The sequence below is a fragment of the Falco punctatus genome (genome assembly GCF_963210335.1).
Source record: "Falco punctatus genome assembly, chromosome: 1".
NCBI lineage: Eukaryota > Metazoa > Chordata > Aves > Falconiformes > Falconidae > Falco > Falco punctatus.
In genome coordinates, this window is record NC_137580.1 from 78864469 (window position 1) to 78877338 (window position 12870).

The 12870-nt window shown below is 37.7% G+C and overlaps 1 protein-coding gene across 1 annotated transcript in view; it reads right to left on the minus strand.

Annotated features, from left to right (window-relative positions):
• The window catches only part of PDGFC (platelet derived growth factor C), a 136153-nt gene that overhangs the window by 54502 nt on the left and 68781 nt on the right, over positions 1 to 12870 (minus strand). The window contains exon 2 of the mRNA XM_080385330.1: positions 2731 to 2926. Within this exon, the coding sequence (XP_080241456.1) occupies positions 2731 to 2926 (196 nt within the window). The remainder of the gene's footprint in view (positions 1 to 2730; positions 2927 to 12870) is intronic.

Sequence of the window (12870 nt, forward strand, 5' to 3'; positions counted from 1 at the left end):
CTTATGTAGTTGGATATGGTTTTGTTTTATTTTTTCCAATATGTGAGCAACATTTGAATTACTATGAGACTTAAAAGCTGCTAATTACCTTAAACTAATATAGTCCAGTGTTTTCTCTCATTGACCCCATGAGCTGACAGTACAGGGTGTTAGAGCCTACAGCAACGATGGAGACAGCTGTGGCATTGCACAGAATGTGCACCTTAAGTAGGTAGAGTGGCAATGACCACTGCAGGTAACTCGTGAGGTCCTCTCATACACTACAGATGGGAGAGAAAGGTGTCCTGGTACAAACTGTACACTGTGGCACAGAAAGTCTTAATGTTACCAGGCTGTACTTTTTATCTAGTTTCGGTCACAGGTCAGAACTAAAGGATCAGGTCACTGTAAGGTACAGAGTTACAATACATTATATTTCATACTGTATTATGTTCTGTCCTTTGTCATATAAATGTGCCTTTGGAGGGGCTGTTGAGTGCTCTACAGCAACAATACTGGTTTGTGTGTTTCAAGATGGCAGAAGCACAGCAGAATAACAAGTAGTATGGGATGTAGTCAATAAAACCCCTTAGCTTTTCTACAGAAGGTACTGGAAAAAAGATTATTTTATTAGGAAATATAAGAGATAAGAAATGCAAGATACGACTTATTATTCTGATAACTGGTAAATTACTTGGCTTGTGTAGAATTGTTTTACATAGTTCAGCTCCCTGTGTTAGTTATTTCCTCAACTGGTCAATTATTTATACTCCCTTCATGTCCAACAAAGTACACTTTCTCTTCTTTAACTGAGTTTGTTACTGAATTTAAATTTCATAGGAACCCTAGCTATAGTGCTTTTTTATAAGAAAAAAAAACAAAAAACAAAAAACAAAAAACAAACAAGCCAACAATACAACCCTCTTCTTCAGAGGGTCATATCTTCCAAGCCAAAAAGCCCAACGCAACCTCAAAAGCACACGTATCAGGGAGTGCATTCGTACAGATTCCTGGTACCCCTGCACAAACACAAGCATGGTAAGATTATGACCGAGTAAAGATTACGAGTGACTTATTACTGTTTCTTAACTTGACCAGTACTTTTGTATTCAGCACATTGTTTACTTGAATAAATATACTCCCATTGAAAGGCTATTCTAGCTATAACATTAAAAATATTTTAACTTATCTTACTTTTTTCTTTGCAAGCGGACAAATGAGTCACCCTACCTGGATTTTCATTCACTTGCTGCTTCACTCTGCCATATGCAAAGGAAGAAAAAGCAAGCTAAGTTTTCATTTAAAGAAAATAATTATTGTGCAAAGGCAGTGCACTCATCTGAGCAAACATATGTTTATAGTACTGGGTATTTTAATTGTATTTGACATGGCCTTGACAATTACTCCCTTCAGAATTATGAAGGAAAGATATCTGCCAATCTGTTATGAACCTCAGCTCCTGAATTAAGTGCAAGAGTAACCTCTAAGAAATTCGTTGATACAAGATATAAAAAAACAGCTGAATATCAGTTAATTAGAAGAAATGAAACCAAGAATCAAATCAAATATGTATACAAGGTACTCAAAATAAAACCCCAAACAGAAAAGCAAAACAAAAAAATACTTTGAAAGATTTGTGTGAAATACCTCTCCAGGAACACAAAAGAGGATATGACATTCAAATGACATATTTTATCTGTTCCTTTATTACTGAAAAGAGTTTAAACAATGTACCACTATTCACACATTGGGATTTTAACGATGTGTTGCTGTGATGGCAGACAGATACAGGATACAAGAGTTTAGTATCTCTCCCCCTTCACACACCCACAGGAAGCATATATAATGTCAGCTCCTATGGCCTCACAAAATATCCAAACCACGATCCATCAGATAGCTTGGTTCAAAACTACATCCCTCCTGATGCCTGTTACGCCATGGTTGTTTCTCTCCTAAGCTACAAAGCCTTCAGCTGTGAATCATAGGAAGGAACTACAGATTCCATAGGTCCCACAGAAACCTGTGCCAGTGATTGAGAATGCTTACTGAGGCTGAGAAAAAACCAATACCATTGAAGAATGTCAATAATGTCAACTAATGCAATACTGTAAGTGTTGTTTTCCATACAAAACAGAGAACTTTACCATTAAAGGCCATTAAAATATTGTGCAGTAGGGAGGTAAGTTTTTTGTGGGGGGTGTTTTTGTTGTTTTGGGGTTTTTTTGTTGGGGAGGGGGTGGGGTTGGGTTTTTTTGTGGGGTTTTGTTTGTTTGTTTGTTTTGGGTTTGGGTTTTGGGGGTTTTGTTTTATTTTGTTTGTTGTTTGGGTTTTTTTTTAACAGGACATTGTACTTTCTTGTCATGACCTGATTTCCACTTCAGGTAACCTGCTTACCTAAATTTTCTCTGGAAAATTAGACATTAATTCCTCTAATATTCTGTCAAGAGTATATTCCTAGATGTCAAAACTGTTATTTGAGACAGAGATAAAATATTTCACATTTTTGTATCATAATATATCTGTGGCCCAGATACTGAATGCAGAAGGAAAAATGGGGGGACCCCAAAGATTTCAAGCATAAAGTCTTTTTCTAGTACTGCAAAAGAGAATCATAAACTAATATTTTAATAGATGCATTTTATAAACATATTGACATGCAGGTGTCAGACTTTTGCAAAACTCAAGCAACACCTTTGCTCCATCCCCCTACCTCCCGTCAGATTTCTCTAAGTTAAGGGAAAAGTAACTTACTTGCAAATGTCGTCTTCTGGGTCCTCAAGCCCAAATTTTTCATCAAAGGTAAGCTGTATCCATACATTTTCATCTACTGCTACTAATCTCCACACTAGTACAGTATTGCGTGGGTATGTGTGTGGAAACTTGGGGCTGTGAATACTTCCATTAGTAGTCACAGTAATTATCTTCTCATGCTGAGGATCCTGCACACCTATAGTAAAGACAGAAAACAGATGCATCAATACTTATTTCTTCTCATTTTCCTGCAGTTTTTGTTAAGTACTCACAGCTACAGACACTTTGGTTTTGTTTGCTTTTCTTCACCTTGCAAGGAACGTAGCTCAGAAAAGCTACATAGTGACAACAACCCAAAGTTATTAAGTGTAACTTTGCTGGCAAAAAATGATTCAAACCCAAGCCTCAACCGCTGTTCAGAAAGCAGAACAGAAGTTCAAGTGCAAAAACCTGCATGCAAGACTGGAGTGCTCACAGAAGCCCAGCAGCCCAAGGGACCACACCATGCAGCCTCCCGATGGATTCAGATTGCACAGGGATCATACGAGCGTACAGGGAGAGGTCTGCTCACACCTGCCACAAAAGGGATGGTTTAAATTTGTCTCTTGTTAACAGAGACTGTCCTACATTTACTGAGTCCAATGATAAGCATTTTGATGACTACCTCCTTCCGGAGGGCTGTATCAGCATAAAGTTATCCCAATACAGGAATGAAACTGGGACAGGCTTGGGAAAGACACCAAGTGTAAGAAATTAGGCATTTACTGACAAGCCTCAGTCGAGGGCATTCCACAAAAATCTTCACCTCACTGTTAAGACTAAACAAATGTAAAATTAAATGACTGTTTTACAATGCAAACGAATTTACAGCAGCAAATGATTTCAGAAGACATAAGCCAACTACACTTGATCTTTAAAGCACACAGTGAAACTACTGAAAAGACCTTGTCAGGTTATGAATCCGTAACTGTGAGGAGTTACCAAAAGGCAAGGACTCCTTCGGTGAGCAGCAGCTGTGCCTTTCAGAACTCCAACAGCTCTCTCCACAGTAACTCAAGCAACCTCATTCTCAAGTGCCCAGTGTTCACAGGAATTCACATCCAGCAGCTGGAATCCACTTGTACTGGGTATTCAGCTGCAAAAAACCCAGGCACTGACCTAATCTGGACGCTTTTTAACATCGTGACATACACCGATGAGACCTCTAAACCACAAAATTTAATTCCATATGCACATCAAATGGAAAAACTCTTCTTATGCTAGAGCACGTGGCTTTGACTATCTTTGGCTTTGTCAAAAAACCCGTATACACTCAGGCTTGACATTTCAGTTAGTAAACCATAGGATGTCTCAGAGTTACTTATTAATATCTTTAGTAACAAGATAAACTTGTAGTTTTGTACTGGAGAGTTATCAGTATTACTTTGTTTTCAACTATTCATTGTCTCTTCCAGTTGGATACTTTATCTTATTTTTCTGATTTTTTTTATAATCAGTACTATGACAAACATTCATTTGAAGCTATGTAAGACATATATGCTTCTGTCTACAATGAAAATACACATTGCAATTGTACCTTATTATAGCTACACGTAAAGGCTGACAGCTAAATGAATGCAGTACAAGAAAAAAAAAAGCCCATAGAAACAGCATTTCTACTTTAAAAGAATTAATCTGCACTTAAATATAATTTAAAGTCTGATGGACTTTTGCCTTATACTTGCAGGATGAAAATGGTAAATTTTCTTTTAAGAGGAATTGCTGCTTATATAAAACTGGTTAAGTGTGGTCTTGCCAGTATCCACACATAGTTCCAGAGCACTGACACTCTTGTGTACAAATAAGAGAGGATAGCGTGCAGTAATAAGAAAAAAAGCACAAAAAAGGCACAAAGACCTGATTCCAAATTTAGACACTTCACTGGGTTTTTGTTAGCTGAGTCACAAGCATTTTTCTGTAATGTATAGTATGTCAGCTCAGAGCTGCATGCTAAACACACGAGCCAACAATAATAAAACTGACTTTCCCAGAGATTAGTCCACCAGAGTGCTATTTCCAAAGTATGCAAAGGACCACCGTTTCAGACAAACATGTCAAAGTGTGGTGTCTGACGGCACTATAGTCATGGGTTCCTTTTTTCTTTCAAAGCACACACAGGATTACAAACCATGTTATATTTTACAAAATATTAAGTGTTTTCTTTTGTATCATCAGGACAATGGTAACAGCAACATCGCAAGTAAGGACTGTACATAGTCCAGGCATATCAATTGAGAAGTCAATGAAAAGGGGCAAAAGAAAGAAAAGGCATGTAGCAATTTAGTGAACAGAAGTTGTGGCATCTCCAGTACATTCAGCTCCTCCATTTATAAAGGAAAAATATCTATTTACTTTAGCACACAACAGTGTTCCATGAACATATCAAATTCCCACACACACCACTTGCTCCATTTCAAATATTTGCTCTCACACAGTGGAATTCCTTCTCTTACAAAAGAATTATTTTGTATGACTACAAAGGAAAGTAATTGCTGTCACTGGAGAATGAAGCTGCTTATTTGTCTTCAGATAAGCCAGAATATTCCTTTTTAACTTTTCTACAAAAATTGTACCATTGTACCTTAACAAGCTAGCCTTTTCCTACTGAGTTCATGCATGTTATGAAAATTTCTTTGGAGTAAACTGAGTGAAGAGCATATCTACCTGAATGTGGTTGAGACTACAGTCTCTATTATTTGTGGAATTACTTTGTAATTCCTAACTTTCTTCTAGGGATAAATCAGTCCAAGTTACACTTAAAAGGGAGTAAGTAACAAGTTCAGTCAGATTTACAGCGGTCAGCTGTATAATTCCAAACTATACACATTGCTGCCATGATCTGTGTGCCTTTGTATTTCAAGCTATCCCCTCCCCCCCCCCCCAAAAAAAAAAAAAAAAAAGAGGGAAAAAATGGTAATTACTGTACAATCAGCATTGAACAACCCTGAAGAATCAGTTTAGGCAAGGACTGAAGTAGGCAAGGCACCACCGCGGTCAGGTGGCAACAATTCCACACAAGGTAAATGGGGGCAGAAAAGGACCAAAACAATTAGTTGCATCTTCAATAAAAAGCTTCATCAGCAGATGGGAAACGGAGATCACCCACAGGAGAACGTCCTGGAAACAGGGCACACTTGATGGGAAAAATCCCTAAGCCGACCCAGGGATACAACATGGTTGTACTTATTAGGAAAGGAGAGCACACACTTCACACAGCCTTAAGCTGAAGAATGAGCCACCGCAGTCGCCTTTGATGTGGTACAAGATGCTATCACCAGATTTATATATCTATCAATACAGAAAGTCTGCCCCTGAAAATTACAAGATTCCAGGCATTCTGGAAGCACAGCAGTGCCTAACCCTTCCGCCGACGTGGTAACACAGATGAAACCCCACAGTATCACCAAAGGGATCAGCAGATGCCACTGTAAACTGAAATTAAACCCACTGACTAGACAAGCTCATTCCTGCCTGCTTCAAAGTAGGTCTCTTCCCCCATGGGCACAACACATTTCAAAGATCAGCACTGACACTTTTTAAATACAGCAAATACCTCTTTCTTAGTACATCGCAATCACTACATTGTAGTAAGGATCACGGGTGGGACTCGGACAAACCGCACGCAGCTCAGAGACGGATGGGGAGCTGCGCACCATGGGTATGGGAACAGCCTCAGCACTGAGCCACGTCAAAGGCTGATTCACTTCAGAGGTCACACAGTACCTTTAAAACTGATTTTTAAAGCTTTCTTCCTAAACCTACACTGATTTCACAACAGGATGACAGTACCGCTAATCACACACTGTTAATGTTACTTGCTTAATTTCATTCAATAGCCCTTAATTATGACCACCAACTTGTAGGCCTTTAGAAACAGCATTAGCAAACGTATGGCTATCTCTGCTTTAAAAAAAAAAAAAAAAAAAGTGGCCAAATTCAAAACTATGAACAGTTTCAACTCTAAACATTTACCGATTAACATTAGAACTTTTCCAGATATACAGTAACGTTGCAGTATGTGCAAGTCCTCTGCTTTAAAACTCAGAAACAAAAGATGACAGTAACTAGTTCATTACCACAGAACCTCAGAGGGAAGCAGGTTTTTTTAATTAAAGTAATCAAAAGGCTTTCCTGACAACATTCCCATATAATTTTTACAACACTCCACATATGTACAGAAACCGACACTTTGTAGAATAAATTCTTTGAAATGGAACATAACGTGCCATTTCTTCCTCTTTCACCAGACTTTCAAAAAGCAGTATGCCTACTCTCAGTAGCAGTAACTCATGGCGTACAGGGCTACCTCCTTCTGCCCTCTTCCTCTGGTTCAGCTGCCTCCAGGCACTTCTTAGCTATTATCTGGATGTAACAGTCAAAAGGAAATTTAACTCTTTTGCTGGGTACAAAGGAAAAGCTGGAAAATCGCCTGTTATTGGCAGAAAATTGAAGACAAATAGCACTGTTTGACATAGGGCAAAGCCACTCAAAATCATAAAATGCTGCTTTGAAGGGTCCAGTCCCAGCTCTTGCCTGGGTTACAATTCCTGCTCACACCACAGCAGGTCACCCATTTGAGGGTTGGCATTTTCTAGCCAATGCTCACATCTCCTCATGGATGGAAACTCCACAGTGCCTTGGGATAACCCGTTCCAGTGCTGTACTATCTCCCTGGGTAAGATGTTTTTCCTAATGTCCAGTCTGAACCTCTAGAGCTGCAATTTCTAGCCATGAGGTTTTCCGGGTTCATTTTGGTTTTACAGCCTGTGCTTCTACCAGGAAGAGTTTAACTTGGTCAGCCTTGCAACTACCCTTCAGGGAACTGGGGGGCTGCTATTAGACTGCCCCATAGCCTTCTCTTCCCCAGGCTAAACAAGCCCAGCCTCCTCACGCTTCACTCACTGCCTGCCACCAAGCAGATGCTGAGTCTTCAAGCCTGGCCAGCCAGCCAGTTTTCAACCTACCTAACAAGTAGTCTGTTCTTCCCAACCGCTGTGCCTCAAGTACCACAAGAAAACCTTTTGAATCACACAGTGTCTGTTTTCATCAGCAGCTTTTTCAAGCAGTGAGAAAAGAAAACTTCAGACAGACTTGCTGTAACTCCTAAGATAGCTTTCCTAAGTGGAAAGTGGTTTGTGGCTTTTCTGGGTTACATCACTAGCCTTTTGTGGACTTTAAATTTGGAGTTGCTTTTATGCTTTGATATAGCTACCTATTTGGAATCTTGACATGATTCTTTAGCTATTAGAAATAATACAGAGAGAAGTGCACATACCCATAGTACATATACACTATATATATATACACACACACACACATATGACCTGTCAATTATTGCAGCATGGCAAATTCAACTTCTACCCAAAAATCTGCTAATTTACACAGGTACTTGTTACCTAAATTAGCAAAGTAACAAATACAATATATTAAGTATGCAAAGTCACAGAGTAGAAGCATGTACGAGAAATATTACATCTTGTTTAGATTACTCCTCCCTCTGACACATACTTACCTCACACACTTGAAAAGGCATGTAAAAAAATTCCAGTTCACACAGCTCAAGATGAATGTATAAAGGATTGTACTTGTGTTTTTTTTTTAAATCCTACAATTTAATCTATTCCTTTTTTCTTCAGTTACTATTTTGAGTTCAAACTTGTACTGTTACCTTAGGCACTGAATATCATACACTATTTAACTGCTGGCTAAAGGTCTTTCTGCTGAAGCTATGTAAAGAACATTATGTGACACAGATGAAGTAAGCGGAGAAGCAAAAGCTTTCTAATCGATCTTCAGGAACCCTCAGCTTTGGCAGTTGGCCCAAGAGGGAAGGACAAAAGGGGGTGGGGGGGAAGACATCATTGGAGAGCAAAGCATGGAACTGCAGTAAGAGATTAATAAAGTTTCCAAACAGCTGCATGACTTAATGTCTTGCAGAAGATAATCATGACTAATCATACACTAACAAACCTTCTTTATTCCAAATTGCATCAAGAAACAAAAATGAGTTTATACTTTTACTTTACAAGTTTATACCTTATAAACGTCAAGTATTCTGCCAGCACTTTGCCTAGTACTCTGGCTTCTGCTCAAAGAGGATGGCAATTAAATAGCTTTTTCGTGCACGGTAAATCTTCTTGCAATACAAGTAACCTCTATGGAGATCTGTTTTCAGACCAAACTCTTTTGGAAGGCAGTCTTGGTCCTGAACTTCTCAATATCTTTTAAAACTAGATGAACACTACATTTTAGCCAAGACAAAGAAATCCTTTTGCTGAATGTTAGATGAGGTAACTGTTTGGTGTTATCACTTGCTCTAAGATCTAATTATTCTAGAGTGTTTCAATAAGCATTTATTCCAATGTCCACAGGTAAAGTCGTGGCTGCAATGGAATCAGTATTAAAGCTCCTGCTGACTCTTGAATATGAAAGGAATTCCATCTATACTAAATACATAAAGCTGTTACAATAATTATTTTATAATGGATCGCAACAATATAATCTTTCTACTTTCAGTCATGGGCCAATAATTATCCTGAAATAAATAGGATTATTAGTATGTTCCATATTCATAAAATAAATACATATTCTAGTCATTCAAAAATTAACAAATAGCTCTGCAATATGACAGTTTGCACTTAAAACTTATTATAGCAATTCCCTTCTTTTCTCTTATGGATAGAAGAAATGTCAAGCTGGTCCTTTTTATAATAATTTTTCACATTTGTTCTTGCCTCATTTTTTTCCCTAATAACAATATTATATGGTAAATAAGCATAATGTAACATACAGACTCTCGTCAAGGACTGCTGCCTATCTCCATCCTCTTCCATTAAACTGCTAGCTTGCGTGACCCGAGTCACCTCAGACAGAAAAGGCATCACTTCAGGGAAGAAAATTCTAGCCTCTTCCCCTGACCAAAACCATTTAGCTATTTAATAAATTAATCCAGAAGCAAGGGTTGTTCTGGAGGTGCAAAGAGGCAAGGATGTAACATTTCCAGCAGAAAGTGCTGTGGAAGTTTTACAGGCACTGTATTATAGTTAGTTCCAGTAAAAATGGAATTATTTGTAGATGCACTGCTATAGAGAATTGCGAAAATATTGATAACTGTAAGAGCACATATATTTAAAAGATTACAGACAGGGTATAAAAGAGTCTCATTGACAAATACAGGCAGAATAACACACTGAGAAGCTAATCTTATTCCACATCTGTACTTTGTAAGCGATAAGAAAACACATCAGGCTATCACTGATGCACAAAGTTTTAATTTTTAATGCTATTGTCTGAAGAAATATTATCCAGGAGAAGAATAACTCTTATTCTTTATTTTTCATTAGTCGTATATGGTTTGGATAACAGCTGGTCATTTGACTCTCATCTATATACTATTACTGTATTAGAAACAGTAGATGAATCATTCAAAGTTCACCAGCCAGGATGAATGAGACAGAACTAAAAATACCTTTTGTATGCACAGCAAAAGAACAGCTGCTTATACCCCTACTTTTCTTCACTTTAAGTTATTTACAATTCATTTACATTTACAGTATGGTCTCCAAATGCCAAAGTAGTATCTGGAACTGTGATGACAAAAAAAGAGCCATAACAAATGTGTAACTACTCAAACTAATATTGTAGCTCTCAAGTAGGGAGGGATGGAGAGAGGAAGAGTGGAAAGGAGAGAAAAAAGAGAGGAAAAGGCAAAAAAGGAAAGAGACCGTTATGTGTTAAATTACCCCCCCTGTCTTTTCAAGGATTGGCAGATAGTAAACTGCTCCGTGATCACAGTATCAAGGGCAGACAACAGATACTATCAGCCTAAATAGCTGACCTTCACCCATCAACAGCATGAGCTCATCATGACTTCATCGTCTTCCCTACAACAGAATTACTTCTTCCACTTCCTCACCTTCTTGTAAGACCTTTTCAACATTTTTCTTTTCTGCTATATTCCACAGCATCAATTGACTACATATTTTTTGATGTTTTCTGTATCTTACTTTCTCTTCCCCTGCGGAAGGGGTGTTTTACATATTCTGCACTGACAAGTCCCTCTGTACCAAACCATGTGAATAGGTACTGAAAACTTCGAAAGTTGAAACAAACCCTAACGGCATACAGCAACGGATCCATTTTCCAGTTGTAGCTTGTAGAAGACCAAAACAGCAGAAGGTTCAGTCTTATTTAATAATGAACAGGTAAAATGAGTAGTCCTCAGTGAGTTAAGCTCAGAAAGGGACATGCTTTTGAAAGCTACTTACCCAGGTTTTAACAAACATGATTAAAACAGCCTGTGACATTAGGAATTGCAAGTGTCCTTGGAAAAGTACAACTTACTGTACATGAAAAATGTTGTCAATAGAAAAGACATGCTGTAAGAGTTAACGCTGAGACAGACCACGAAGCAAAAATTAACAGTAAACCAGGAAAAAAGTTGCCCAGCTGGAGAAATTTATACCTACTAAGAGATAACAAGGTTATATTTTTAGACTCTTATGTGTTTGGGAGGGTTGGGTAGAAAAAAAATGGTGAATATTTTCAAATATGTAAACCTTTCCAGTTCTGCTACTCAAAATAGGTATTTTTTTCCTACAGGAAACTGATTTAGCAAAGCTTTGAAAAAACAAATTAACTAAATTCTTAAAGGCAAACAAACACTGACAGAAATTGTAACTAAAAATGGTATCTATGGCAACAGCAGCAACTCAAGTGAATGTGAAAAACATCACATATAAATGCTCAAACCCAGCACTTCCAATTTGTTTTCGATTTTATTACGACAGCACTTACAAGCTACATCCAAAATTAGCTGTGTTAGTACTAGAGACCACACACGTATCCACATAGCATCAGTCAGTCTGTCTGTAAAGACTGTACATACCAGCCAAGGTAGGCAGGGACGGGAAATAGAGCAGTATTACCCTGACTTTCCAGGCTCTGCATGGCACAGAGTGCTTAGAAAAGCAAGAAGATAATTTCAACAAAACCATGAAATTAACCTGGATCTCCTTTCATCTCAATTAAAAGCCTGAGTTTCAACGCCATCCTTAAAACCCATGTGTATCTCATTTTCTAATACTAGATGTGGCTCGATCTATGCTTTTAAATGCATGTGATTCGTGTCCTTTACAGAAAAATTCTTTAAAATCTGATCCATTTGAAAATTTCACTTCTTGATCTTAAGTTAGACACTGTTGAAAAGCAACGCTTAATTTTATTATGCCACTTTTCTTTATGGTTCCTTCAGTTTATATTGTGCAGCACTTGTTAAGAACAAATAGTAGTAAACATTTGGGGAAAAGATTATCCACGGTCCATGTGGAATTTGGTCTGAATAAACAGACTCTGTGGATACGGTATGTGTTAAACAGCTACATCTTCTTTTAGATATTATTTAGAATGAAGAATATAATCCTGTCTTGATCATGTTTCAAGACAGGGAAGGAAAAAAAGAAAAAATAAAAACATTACCCTAATCTTTAGAAATAACAGGCATGAAATGGTTTTGTTAGCTTTTTTCCATTGTTCTGCTATTTGTGTGGGGTTTATTTTTTTAATTCTTCAGACAGTAGAGCACTACAATGACAGCAATTCAAACATTTATGAATACGATCAGTCATATTTCAAGTTCTGAAAAGTATTGTTAAAGATAATTCTGAAAAGCATTACTGCTTAGATACATGAAAATATAAATCTGATTAACATTTTTCTTCAGAAAATTACAGTGACAAGTTATGTAAGAGGACACATAAAAGAAAACCAAAGACTGAAAAGTTTTGTACACTACAATTGAAAGTGTGACTGCAACACATGTAGGGCTAGTTTTAACTACACAGTAAGAGTAATGATCACAATGAAACCAATCTGACATCCAGTTCTCTATCAAAAATGCAGAGGGCCCTAAGCAAACTGCAATGTTTGTGCCAAACTCTTGGTACAGAAATAACACTGCTACTGAAAAATCCGAAAAAACAGCTTAAAGCTGCCTCAGCCTTGCATTACGTATACAGAAAATGTACCTCCAACATATTGCTATGTTAAAAAGGCAAGAGAAACAAAGAAAGTCCTATAAAGAAATTATGTGGCATCTGCTTA